This window comes from Pongo abelii, chromosome 21 (genome assembly GCF_028885655.2).
Source record: "Pongo abelii isolate AG06213 chromosome 21, NHGRI_mPonAbe1-v2.0_pri, whole genome shotgun sequence".
NCBI lineage: Eukaryota > Metazoa > Chordata > Mammalia > Primates > Hominidae > Pongo > Pongo abelii.
The window spans coordinates 15197527-15211393 of NC_072006.2; the positions used below are offsets into that span (position 1 = coordinate 15197527).

Sequence of the window (13867 nt, forward strand, 5' to 3'; positions counted from 1 at the left end):
TTGTGTTCATAACAATGATACGGCTGTGATTTCTGTGTCCAAATTTTTGGCGCTGCTTTTATCATGCAAGAGGTGGGTGACTTAATACAAAGGTCTAGAATTCAAATTTCTCCTTGACTTCACACATATACCTATAATGTGAACACAGGATGTGCACACAGAATATAGAAAGCATCTGCATACAGGTGTGAAAACTGATACCTCTCTACTCTTAAAGAGATTCAGTCTACTGGGATTCAGGATGCTGGACTTGGTACCAGAATCAAGTACTCTTGGATAAATTCTTTATACTCATATCAACTACATATATATTTGGAGCACAACGGCAGTGTTTTCTGCCCTATGGGCCTCACAGAGTGACCAAAAGGTTCAAATGCCCTACCAACCCCGAAAGCGTGTTGCAAATAGTACTGTCCTAATGAGAGGCAAGGTAAAAAAAAACATACAATTTTGAAATATATGTAAAAACCTTAAGAGAAATGTAAGGTGTATTTCTGAGAAACGGAATTTTTATTTTCCTACATTCCTATCTCTGTATAATATAAATACACTCTCTAAAATACCAGAAGATAGCTTTTGGGAAAAATGAATACTCAGAAGACTCTAAAACTTTGTCTGAAAATTCTAAAGACTACAGTGAATCTTTCTGTGTCAAAAAAGGCAGAGATTTCACGTGCCATCTGTTTAATAGTTGTTCATTTGCATCATTTGATCAAAGTGCTGTTAAGTGCTGTGGGGGAATACAGATATGAACAAGTCGAGGCTCTGAACTGTAGGTAGTTTGCAGAAGAGGTAAAACTATGTATTCAAGAAGGCAAAAGGGAAAAAAGCTTTAGGGTGGATGCAGATAAAATATTCTGATGCTACAGAGAGCTCTTTTCTAGCTGAGAGAAGCCATGGAAGGCTTCATGTAGGAGGTGCTCATGACCGTGGGTGCTGGCAGAGATTCACGGTGGGAAGAGCAGAGCACTCCAAACAAATGGTAAAAATAGGAATGAAAACATGAGGTGGGTCTGGCTCTCTTTTCTAGGGCAGGGTTCCCCAAAGTGCATTTCACGAGATACTAATTTAGCTGAGTGCTAGCTGGTTTGCATGAATGCTGTGCCTCCAGTCAATGATTAAAGTATTACAGATAAATAAACAGAAAGACTGTGGACAGAACATGGCAAAGGACTGCACAGAGCTCCTGAGGGATTCCTGAGAGCAAAGTGAAGTCAGAGGTAGGGCCACAAAAGGAAGTGAGGCAGGTGTAGAGGCCTAGACTGGATTTGAGAAGGATGGAAAGAAGCTCTGGAATAGGTATTTACGAAAATGCATAGAGATAAGATAAAAGGCTGAAGAACAGGTTTGGGAAGCCAGATGATACGGGACTTGATGAAATGCTCTGCAGAAATTACCAGCTTGCTCTCAAGACTCTGCACTGCTGTACTTGCCCACCCCTGCTCATCTACACACTTCATGTCCTGGTCATCCAAATGAAAGCAACACAGAGCACCAGGTAAGTTTCCCATCTTTTACTTAATAGAAAGGCTGAGCTGAAGGTACATTCACTGTGTGTGTCAGTAGGAGATAAGATTTGGTGCGTGGTGAGAATTGGAAAGGCTGCAGATCTGTTGGGTGTTCCTCACAAGTTAGGTGGTCAGAAACCAAAATGGTAAAGTCAGGTAGGAAAGAGTACATGTTTTTATACCTGGAGAGAAATACCACTGCCCATCACAGAATGATGGAAAGAAAGGGCCTGTGAAGTCAATAGTAATTGCAATCATGATCACAATCTCTAAAACAGATCAATGTAACTGGTAGGGAATACTGCAACAGTGAATTAGAAAATAATTTTAGGTTAAGAAGCCAGTAAGAAAAGAAATTGTTAAAGTTTCTACACACATGCGAGAATGGGCAAGTGGAGGGTTGCCAGTGGGTTAAGCAGACCATAGCTGCTTTCCATGTAAGTGCCTGCCCAAGGACAGTCGCCCTGAGAAGCTTGGCCCCAGCTGCTCCACAGGTAAAATTTCCTCATCACTAAGGCATCAGGACCATCCATCAAGGCTCAATCTGTACGACACCTGTGGAACCTCATACTGCAGGGCAGGTCTTCTCTTGGTGATCTGCCGATAACAAAGCACTGACCTCACGCATCAGGGAAACCATGTGCAACCCCCTAAATCCTGCGTACAGACTTAGGAAACAGAACTTCTTGGGGGCATTTCATTAGAACTACAAAAAACATGTTTTTCCCACATTTCTAACCAGATCCCGTAAGTAAATCTCAGAGAGTCAAGAAGTTCTAACGAATAATGAGAGAATCAAGTGCCAGACTGGAAATAATGAAGAATAAAAATGAGAGGCTAAAAGGGGAAAAAAAGTGGTTTCTGGATATTCAGAGAGAGCTATACGGACCTTGAGCTGATCTTGTGCTCCAGTGATGCTGGTGCACAAACACAAGGGTAGGGACGCTATCAGGGGTGTCCTGCATAAAGGTCAGAACAGACAACCTAAAATGCTTCCTTCACCTCTGAGATCTAGGATTCAAGGATCTGACACAGTTTCCCCCTCTGGGAAATTCACAGTTCCACAGGGATTATGAATTGAGAGGGTGTGTTTGTACTTATGCATTTATGCTTGAGATGTCAAAGTGGGTAACAGATAAATCTGCTAAGATATTGTACCAAAAGACAATAATTTTCCCATTGGGAAAAACAATAGTAGTCACATTATTTACCAGAAACACCAAGGAGTCCACGCACTGAACATTTTATAAACATTTTATGAAAAGTAAAATGTGTTCAATCCTAAATGTCTTCTTGTGTGTTCTATGGTTCAGGGTGGGATGTGGGAAGGGGAAGGCCATGCACCATCCTCCAGGAACACATAACTCCATGGAACTCCATGGAGCACCAGCAAGCAGCACTCTCTGAGGAGAGCACATAACTCCATGGAGCACCAGCAAGCAGCACTCTCTGAGGAGAGGCTGCTCAGGAAATGGTTCAATGGGCTTGGGCTAGTTTCTTGAAGGTGGGAAAAGACTGATTTATATTCTATTTTGCAGAGCCTGAGCCAGACACGGAAAGGGATTTCCAAATAGTAAGAAAGTCCTCTTAGGAAACAATATGGCATCTCCATGAATATATTTTAAAGACAGTTCATCACTTAATTGGGCCTGTAAGTGATTCTCCTTTGATGCCTTTGGAGTCAATGATTCTTAGTGAACAGAGACGAAAATAATATACATAATAGATATTTTTGGATTACAAGATTAAGACAAAATAACAAAAGAATCATAGACAAGGGGTTTAAAAGCCCAGGAACATTTCATTTTTGATGATGAGCCCAATGACTATGACCCCTAATTACTGAACCTGGTTCTGATCTCAGTGCTCAATGTACAGTATGTAATTCTCACAACAACCCCATGAGGCCAGCACTTTATCCCTACTTCATGGAGGAGGAGATGAAGGCTAGAGGCGCTAACTGATTTGCTGTAGCTTAAGCTTGTGCAACCCATGGCCTGTGGGCCACATGTGGCCCTGGATGACTTTGAATGTGGCCCAACACAAATTCGGAACTTTCTTAAAACATTATGAGATTTTTTTTTTTTTGCAATTTTTTTAAGGTTATTAGCTATTATTAGTGTTAGTGTATTTTATGTGTGGCTCAAGATAATTCTTTTTCCAATGTGGTCCTTGGAAGGCAAAAGATTGGACACCCCTGCTCTAGTTCATCAAGTTCATGATTTGGGCCATCTCCTCACTGTGGCCTTGCAGGTTCTGCTATGTAATGTCCCCTGTACCCCTGATAATTTTCCCTGCTCTGATGTTAGCTCCATCTGATATTAATATAGTTATTCCAGCTTTCTTTGATTAGTGTGAGCATGGTATATCTTTCTCCATCCCGTTACTTTTAATCTGTGTCTTCATATTTAAAGTGGGTCTTCTGTAGACAACACAAATAGTTGGGTCTTGGCTTCTTTGGAACCCACTCTGACAGTCTCTTTTAATTGATATATTTAAGACCACTGACATGTATTTTATTCATTGTCCTTATTCTTTGTTTTCTTTTTTGGTCTTCCACTCATTTGCTGTCTTCTCTAGTTTTAAGTGAGAATTTTATATGAGTCCATTTTTCTCCTCTCTTGGCATATTATAATTCTTTTAAAAACGTTTTATTGGTGGTTGCCCTGAGTTTGAAAATACGTTTATAACTAACCCAAATCCACTTTCAAATAACACTATACTGCTTCACAGGTAGTGGAAGTTCCTTATAAGGCAGTATTCCCAATTCCTCCCTCCCATCCTTATAACATTGCTATCATTTACTACTTATCCATATGCTATAAGTATGAAATACTTGTTGCTATTATTATCTGGAACATATTGTTATCTGTTAGATCAATTAAGAATAAGAAAAGGGCTGGGTGTGGTGGCTCATGCCTGTAATCTCAGCACTTTAGGAGGCCAAGGTGAGCAGATCACTTGAGCCCAGGAGTTCAAGACCAGCCTGGGCAACATGGCAAACCCTGTCTCTAGAAAAAAACACAAAATTATCCAGGCATGGTGGTGTGTGCCTGTAGTCCCAGCTATCCAAGAAGCCGGGGTAGGAGGATCACCTGAGCCTGGGGAGGTCCAGGTTGCAGTGAGCCATGATCATGCCACTATACTCCAGCCTGGACAACAGACTGACAGTCTGTTTCAAAAAAAAGAATAACAAAACAGATTTCATTTTACCTGTATTTCTTCCTTCTCTAAAACTTTTCCCTTCTTTAGGTGGGTCCCTCTTTATGACTTATACAATTTTTTTTTTTTTTTTTTTTGATGATGAAGGAAAGGCAAGGCAGGTCTACTAATCACATATTCCCTCAACTTTTGTCTGAGAAGGTCTTTCTCCTTCACTTTTGAAGGATAATTTCTCTGGATACAGAATTCTAGGTTGGTAGTTTTTTGTTTTTGTTTTTTCCTTTCAACACTTTAAATATATTATGCCATTCTCTTCTTGATTGCTCAGTTTCTGAAGAGAAGCCCTGTTTATTACCCTTGCTCTTCTGCAGCTACTGGTGCCAGCATAGGAGCCCTCTGGCTCCTTTCAAGATTTTCTCTTCTTTTTTGGTTTTCTGTGCTTTGTATGTGCCTAGGTATAGACATTTTGATATTTATTCTGCTTGGTGTTCCTGGTGCTTCCTGGATCTGTCATTAATTTTGAAAAATTCTCAGCCATGACAATTTCCAATATTTCTTCTCCTTTCTCTTCCTTGTATTCTCATTACATGTCCTTACATCTTTTGTGATTTTCACACAGGTCTTGGAAGTTCTGTTCAGATATTTTTCAACCTTTTCTCCCCTCTGCATTCCAGTTTCATGGTTTCACGGCTTCTACTGACACATGCTCAGGCTCACAGTTCCTCTCCTTGGCCATGCCCAGTTTACTCATGAGCCCATCAGGCATTCTTTGTTTCTGTCATAGGGTTTTTGGTTTCTAGCATTTCATTTTAATTATTTCTTGGAGTGCCTATCTCTCTACTTACATTAGCCATCTCTTCTTATATGTTGTCCACTTTTTCCATTAGTATCCTTAGCATATTAATCATAGTTATTTTAAATTGTCAATCTGATTATTCCAAAATCTCTGCCATATTTGAGTCTGGTTTTGATGACGGCTCTGTCTCCTAGAATTGTTTATTTTGCCTTTTAGTGTGCCTCGTACTTTTTGTTGAAAGCTGGATATGATGTATTGGGTAAAATGAACTGAAGTAATCAGGCCTCAAATGTGGGGTTTTATGTTTAATTGGCTAACAGGCCGTGCTTCTTGTTTTCTATAGCTGTAAATGTCAGAGGTTAAAATTTCTTTGAATGACCTTGCTTTTATCACCCATGTTATTTCTAGGCTCTTTTCCATAACTTTTCTTAAATAAGATCTGGGATGTGCAGTTCTTTCAGCTGTACTCCCTGTTACTATACAAAAGCCCTCCTGATACTGTAGTTAGGTATGGAGAAAAGGAAGCATTCTATAGTCCTAGGATTAGGTCTCAGTCTTTCAGTGAGCCTGTGCCCCTGGACTGTGACCTTCCAAAAGTGCTTGTCAGCTTTGTTTTCTTGTCTCCTTCCAATTCCAACTTAGATGAGATAGGAGACTAGAGGGCGTTGGTATTAAGTGTTTCCCTTCCCCCAGGCCAGATAGGCTGTGTTAAAATAGTTTCTCTTGGCTGGGCACAGTGGCTCATGCCTGTAATATCAGCACTTTGGGAGGCTGAGGTGAGTGGATCACTTGAGTTCAGGAGCTTGAGACCAGCCTGGGCAACACGGTGAAATCCTGTTTCTCCAAAAAAAATACAAAACTTAGCCAGGCGTGGTGGACTAAAGGTCGCCTTTAGTCCCAGCTACTCAGGAGGCTGAGGTGCGAGGATTGCTTGAGCCCTGGAGGCAGAGGTTGCAGTGAGCTGAGATCGTGCCACTGCACTCTAGCCTGGGTGACACAGCCAGACTTGGTCTCAAAAAAAAAAAAAAAAAAAAAAGTTTCTCTTGAGGGCAGACTTTGTTAAGAAGAACAAAATACTTTGGGTATATAGTCATACCTAGGTATATGAGGGGGACTGGTTCCAGAACCAATGCCCCACCCCTGTGCATGCCAAAATCCAAGCATACTTAATTCCCACAATTGGCCCACAAATACCAAAAGTCAGCCCTCCATTTACATGGGTTTTGTCTCCCACAAATACTGTATATTTTCCATCTGTGTTTGGTTGAAAAAAAATTCATGTGTAGGTGGACCCACACAGTTCAAACCCATGTTGCTGAAAGGTCAACTGTATTTCCAAATGACTGCTTTCTCCCTTTTTCTGCCAAAGAGGGGATTTTCCTCCAGTTTTTACTGTGAGAACCTGGTAGGTATCCTAGAGGTAGAACTCACAAAAGTGTGGGGGATTGTCAGCCAGCCCCACTTGACTCTATTTAACTCTCAGATTTGCCTACACTAAGCCTCCTGCAATTGGTGAATTATAATTTAAGTATTCCTACTGTGGTACTGGTTTCCCAGAGGTTTCTGCTTCTGGGCTTCTGTCCTGATAAGCTGTGATTCTCTGTATCTGCCTGTCTGTCTCTCTAACTTTAGGGACAGGGGTTTGCCTGGTCATTTCATTTCTCTGATGAATCTAAGAAGAACTGATTGATTATCAGTTAACTGCTGATTATCAGCTTGTTCTTTTTCTTGCTGTCAGGATGGCAGTGATGACTATCAAGCTCCCTACATACTGACTGGAAACCAGACGTCTCCCTATCTGAATTAAAGCAGCCTCCTTCCTGCCCATTCTATCACTCTGCTTTACTTTCTCTGAAATACCCATTTCTATAAAAGAGTCTCGGCTCAACCATTTATTTACTTATTTACTGGCCATCTCCCTTACTAAAATTTAGGTTCCAGGAGAGTGGGACCCCCAGCCCTTGATAGTACCTGTCATGAAGCAGCCTCAACAGATAGATGTTGCCTGCTTGACTGAATGAAGCACTCCCGTTCCCAAGGGACTGATTGCTGGGCATTAACCAAATCTGTTGCTCCTTTCGACATTTCTAGAATAAGATCTCTTGTGACCATCTGTCTTTTACTTCATGGAGATGCATGAAAGGCCAGGGGAAGGGTGACGGGAGTGGCCTTGGGATCCTGAGTAGCCTCCTTCCACTGCCATAGTTTTATTTGGTGGGTTTGAGGAAAATGTTCCACAATTAAAACATAAAGATTTAAAAACTGCAAAGATTGGGCAAAGCTATTTTGATATCAGTGTCTACAGCACAGAGGAAGCAGCTGGACCTATGAGAATTCAAATGGGAGCAAAGAAGGAGGAGGCTGTTAGTTCTACTAGTGATGACTAATAATGAGCTTTCCCTCTATGACAGTACTGGTAGAAAACACAGGCGTTTCAGTTCCAAAAAGGAAAATTAAGAATCTACTCATAGTCTAAGATCATTCGTGTTGCCAGGTTCAAATAAGAAATAAGAAAATAAGAAAGAATAACCCTTTCTTTCTTCTATCTTTAGTAACACCACACTTCAAAGAGTTCATTTAAAAAATATTCTATATAAAAAAAATAAGTGTACTTCCTCTTATGGCTTATACTAAAAGCAGTCCAGTAATTGGTGAGGTGGAGTTGTAATGAAAGTATTCATGAAAAAAAAAAAGAGCAAAAAACCCAACAACAACAAACTAATACATTTCAAGTACAGCATAGAAAATACTACTGTAAAGATAAATTATCTGATTTGGGGCAATGAGTGCTCTTTCCTTTTCACAGAAAAGTTCTGTGTGCTCTGGACACCCATCCTCCTTGCTGGGCTGAGAGGCTGACATTGTGTGCACCTGTGTTCAGGAACCTAGGCAGTCACATGCCAAGGGGTCTGGGGAGCATGCTGTCTCTTGGGCCAAAAGGTCCTTCCTACTGAGTAGCTCAGAGGCAGAGAATGAGAGCTGCCTTGCTTTCTTACACTACCATTTGCCATTTGGTATGCATTTACACAGGCTGGCTCTGGCTGGCCAAAGGAGAGAAGATAAAGCAAATAAGAAGATGTATATGCAAAGACCAACTTAAAAAAGGGGAAACAACATCAACTTCTGAGGAAAATCAGTTGAGAAGAAATTCTCAAAAGCCAAATTGTTGTGAAAGATAAAACAGCAGCTAAGAGCTAATAATAGTAGGCTATAGATTTTCTTCCATCTGTATCAAGGCTTATTGTATAAATAAACATTCTTTAGTATTCTTCAGCAACTGCTCGTGGGTGACTCAGTCTTTCAAAAACTGGACAAAAGGAATAATACAAATCCCCTGTATCTAGGGAATTCCTCTAATTAGAAGTGGCAATGAATTAGAGAAGAAATTTGATTTTAATTTAACATCTGCAAATGACAGATGCCTTTTCACATAGTTCTCAATGTCATTCCTTTACTAAAAATAATGCTAATAACAATAATAATAAATTACCCAAACAGAACATAACATAGTAATCCATTTAATAACCTATTTTAGTACATTCTGGTTGTTTGGTATTTTCAATGATCTTTTCTAAATAAATAATTCTTTGTATATTCAAAGGTTAACAATTTATTTTCCCTGAGAAGTTCCCAGAGCATTTTAAAGAGCATGATTTAATCTTAAACAGGTTAGCTGGCTGTGATTGGGATAAATATTTAAGAAAACTGCACATATAAAATGAAAAGAAAGAAATTTACATAACCATGTTGCAAAGTCAGACACTCTCCCTATACCGTGAGGCCACACTAGTAAGCTTAAAAGACTTCCTTTCAAGCTCAGTGCCAATCCTAGGCTCCTCTCAGCCTCCCATGTGCAAATGCTCTTGTAACTTCTGGCACAACAGCCTTTTCCCAGCATTTCTGGGCACCTGCTCCAGGTAAAGGTCCTGGGCTAGATGTCACCCTGAAGAGGGATGCATGAACACACATGAACACACACACACACACACACACACACTCACTCACTCACAACAGCTGCTGAACCTTCAAGAGAGCCAGTGACTACTTCCATGACGCTCTGGGGATAGTCAGGACAACTTAAGGAAAGGTACGGGCAGCTAGGAACAAGAGGATCCAAAAAAAAAAAGACATTTAGAATCCCTGTAAGAACTACAGAGAAGCCTTGGTTCTCAACCAGCATTTAACAGCTGAGGAAGCTAAGATTCAAAGAAATGGAAAGATCTGCCCAAGACACCTACCATCTTGTGGTAGGCTTAGAACTGGAACTCTGGTATCCCATCTCCTGTCTTACTACTTCTCCTCCTATGCTTTTCAGAAATCACTGAATCACTATCATTTTTTTCTCCATGCTCATATGTACCAGGGCTGAGTAAGTAAAATTCAGAGGACATTAGCATATTTTCCATTTATTTATAAAAGGGACACTCTGGTTGAGGTGAAGAGGAGGACACTTCACCAAAACTTCCTCTTGTCTCAACTGCTCCTGCTCAAGGCTGCTTCTGAACATCTACCCTCTGATCAACCGGTCACCAGCCAGTCACTACTATGCTTGGAAATAAACATGCCCAAACCACTAAAACTTACCTTCGCAAATTTCTGAAGGCAAACACTTTGAACACCAATATTACTTTCCAGATACTGAAAGAGAGGGAAAGCAGCACAGGTACTCACTGCAGTGTGGAAGCTCTATGAATCACTTTTCTGAAGAACAACTCTGGCATTTTAACAAACGCCTTGAATCACTCACATTCTGCTCTATATGCAAGTCTTTCCCTGACTGCTGACTTAGTAATAAAAGCTGGAAAAAACATAAGTCTAACAATAACACATTTCTTTTCTGTGACCAAAGAACGATTGTGTCAATGTTTATGGAGATGGACTTATTTTGAAAGTAATTTAACAATGGAATGATGCTGCTAAGCACACTGAGTTTTTTTTTTTTTAAGGAAAAAAAAGAAGTTCAATACAAAGCTCAAGAAGTGAACAGGCCCACTCAGATGAGAGGGTTTTATGCGTTCACACAAGCACACCCACACTTCTTCAACATACCATTTCACAAATGCTGTGTATTATTAAGAGGAGGCGGATTCTGCCAGGCACATAATTTGTATATTTAAGGGAGGTGCATGGAATGAAAAAGCGAAATATGTTAAATTTCAAAGGACTTGGAAGCAATGCTGCCTGTAAGCTTGTATTACAAATAGCCCTACATTATTACATACGCTATTAATGAGGCCGAGTGAATGAAAGTACAATTTGAATATGCATGACTCTATCCAATGAGCAAGACTTTTGTGTACTGATGAGGTTTTTTTTTTTCTTTCAAAAAAGGATTAAAATTATTCTTAGAGGAGTATGGCTGCCCAGAGAACAGTAAAATAAATGTACTTAGACCACAGAGTCATACTGTACTTGGATGAAATATACAGGTGCTAAAAGAATGTCTTTGACTCTACCTACAATTTTGGAAACTTATGCATATCCTGTCCTTCAAAAGGAATATTCCTTAACTTCAAGCAGCTGCGTCATTACAATTTCTAAGAAAAAAATAATGATTTTGATGGCGATCCCTAAAAGTAGGCAAGGTTAAATAAACCTTTTGAGTACAAAACCTTCCCTTCCACAGTAAGGAGCACTAGTTAAAAGACTGGGGAATGGGTAAATTATTGTACCAAATGGCTGAGAATTAATCTCTGCTGACTAGCTGTAATCTAACGAGGCGTCTGTGTCCCAGGGAGCCCGCAGCATGTCCCTGGCGGTATGTGCAGTGTGTCGAGTCTGCGTGGCACCCTTTGTCCTCGCTCACAGGCGGCCTTTCCCCTCATTGTCCGTAATATCCTCATGCATCTGGGACGCGTGGAATGCATTCATACTAACAGACTTACCATTGTTTTCTCTCAGAAGCTTTGTTGAGCAAAGACTGCATCACGGTTACTGATAATTATATTGCTTAATTAATCAAGACAAAAAAAATTTGCAAATCATTGCCTGGTTGCCAAGCAGGGAGATAAAAAATGACAACAATACAAGCTGAAGCAATATAACAAAAGTAACAGCTATCTGATCAGAAATTCTTATATAATGAAGCTATTAATGCTAAATCGGTTAATGTTAACATTGCTCCAGGTGTCTCTACTTAGATGCAAACAAAAAGGCTAACATTATGGATATAAAAGGCCAAATGTTGCCATGGATTCTGTAACCTGATAGAGAGGACAGCCTTTTCATTTGATTAGGGAATGCAATTTAAATACCAGGGACTGAAGCCAAACAAACAGACTTTCCCTCCGCAAGCCTCTTGCATTCACCCTGGGGTCAGTGGTTGGTGAACAAAAGGTCAGCCACACTTGCCCTGGAAATGTCTGGATTAATTTTATTACATTGTAATGGTTTGTACTTTAAACGTAAGGATAATACTAAATTTCCAGTTGGCCATTATTCTCTTCTTCCCTTTAGGCTTTTAGAATTAAAATATTAAGAAAGCGATTTGCTCAATTCATCTTGTCAGAATTTATAGCCAAATTCATTAAATGTGCAAACATTTTAAAAGAAAGTTTACAAGGTATGTTAATAATTATATTCATGCATTATAAGTGTACTACCTTTTTAAAAAATCACTTTTGATTCTATAAAGTGAATTAAAACGCCTTGCATGTTTTTTATTTAAAAATAAAGGTGACATTTTTCAGACATTAAATGACATTTTAGAGGCCTATGTTGAAAATGAGCTAATAAAGCCAATTAATCCATACTAAAAATTAAAGAAACACATTTCTTCTTCTTGAAAGCTGTAAGACACTAAATTCACTGGTTCCCTTATATTAAAATTTTCAGTTTAATTCTTTAAACTAGTGCTCTTCATGGACAAATACAAATGTTAGCACTAAGAGCCATTTTCACACACAAAACTGAAAACTTCACGCACATGGAGATCAGAATAAAAAATGATGCAAATATTTAATATGAAGTGACTTTTGGCATCTGCGTTCCCTCAATAGAAAAGAGGGTTCCCTTTATGTCAGGCTTTGCAACAGCCAGAATGGGACTTTTATAAATTCAGGAGTTGACCCACAAGGCATCTATTCTGAGAATAATAAGCATGTTAAACTTGGAATTCATTAAGTATTCTCTCTCCATAGTAATAATAACAAAAAACAACAGCAACAATAATAATAATAATAGCTAACACTTAAGTAGCTTTTACTCTGGACCAGGCACTGTTGGAAGCACTTTCTACTTATTAGCTCATTTAATCCTCACAACTCTAACCCTTTAGATTAGGTCATAAATCCCAATATGAACAATAAGTCTGTTGCCTATTATTTCAAAGCTTTAAAAGAGAGTTTTCAGAAGCGTAACTTTCAGCTCCTTCAGGAGAACAACTTGAAATGAAAATGAAGATTATACTTACTATCAAGCTGAAAAACACAAAGTCATTCCTCTTGAGGGATGGCTTAATATGCTAATGTTTAATTTAAGAACTTTAAAAACACCCTTCTATTAGTAATTCTAAAACAAAAACAAGTCTCTACATAAAGCATGGCTAAAATACCACTAAAGGTATGACAAGGATCGAAACTGCAGCCAATTTAGTACACAGCACACAGATCATTGGATTGTTCCAGCTCTTCCCATGATCAATACCAATTGACATGGCTGAATTGATTCTGCTGCAAGGTGCTCCAATTGTTGAAACTCATCACGTGGGCCGTGCTCCAGAGGCCCGGCCTCTTCGTGGACATGCCTGCAATTCTGCAGGATTGACCCCATTAGCACAGTCAGAGGCTTTGCAAGTGCCCGTACACCAAGCAAGGCTGGATTCCTTACCCACGGTTCTCCACAAAATGCTAGATGTGATATGGGGTTCCTTCAACTCTTATTATTAATCAACATACCCAAAATTTCAAGCTACAATTTTTCAAAAGTACAAAATTTAGAAAACTTAAAACATTTACAAAATAATAAATTTGACATTATAATTTCCAAAGAGGCCTAGTAATACAATAATAAAATTTTGTGCTCATGATGAAAAATTCTTTGGAAATCCCAATTCATATTTAATTCCTATAAAGCATGCATAATTCAGATATATGTAAGACATTCAACAACTGGATGAGAGCCCCCTTTAACACATTTGATCACTGATTTTCAATGACAGTGAATCACATGGCAAATGCTTTATGAGTCAGTACAACAATGCAATGAAAACGTACCTCAGGTTTCTTCGTTATCGCGATGAAGAACATGTGATTCTTCATTGGGTAAATAATGATTGAAACATCTCCAAAGGCGGTTGGGATAATACCCCTGCGGTAGTCTCTGGAGTGTTCAGACCAGACGATATGGACCTCGTCATTCCCCAAGTGACGAAGCTGCAACAGCAAATTGGCTCTTTATTAAT

At 39.4% G+C, this 13867-nt stretch overlaps 1 protein-coding gene across 5 annotated transcripts in view; it reads right to left on the bottom strand.

The window, feature by feature from the left end:
- The window catches only part of RALGAPA2 (Ral GTPase activating protein catalytic subunit alpha 2), a 326207-nt gene that overhangs the window by 92718 nt on the left and 219622 nt on the right, over positions 1-13867 (bottom strand). For all 5 annotated transcript variants that reach the window (XR_010138774.1, XM_054541632.2, XM_054541631.2 and 2 more), the window contains one exon: positions 13680-13838. Coding sequence is in view for 4 of the 5 variants with exons in the window: in XM_054541632.2 (XP_054397607.2) it covers positions 13680-13838 (159 nt within the window). In the remaining variant the exon portion in view is untranslated. The remainder of the gene's footprint in view (positions 1-13679; positions 13839-13867) is intronic.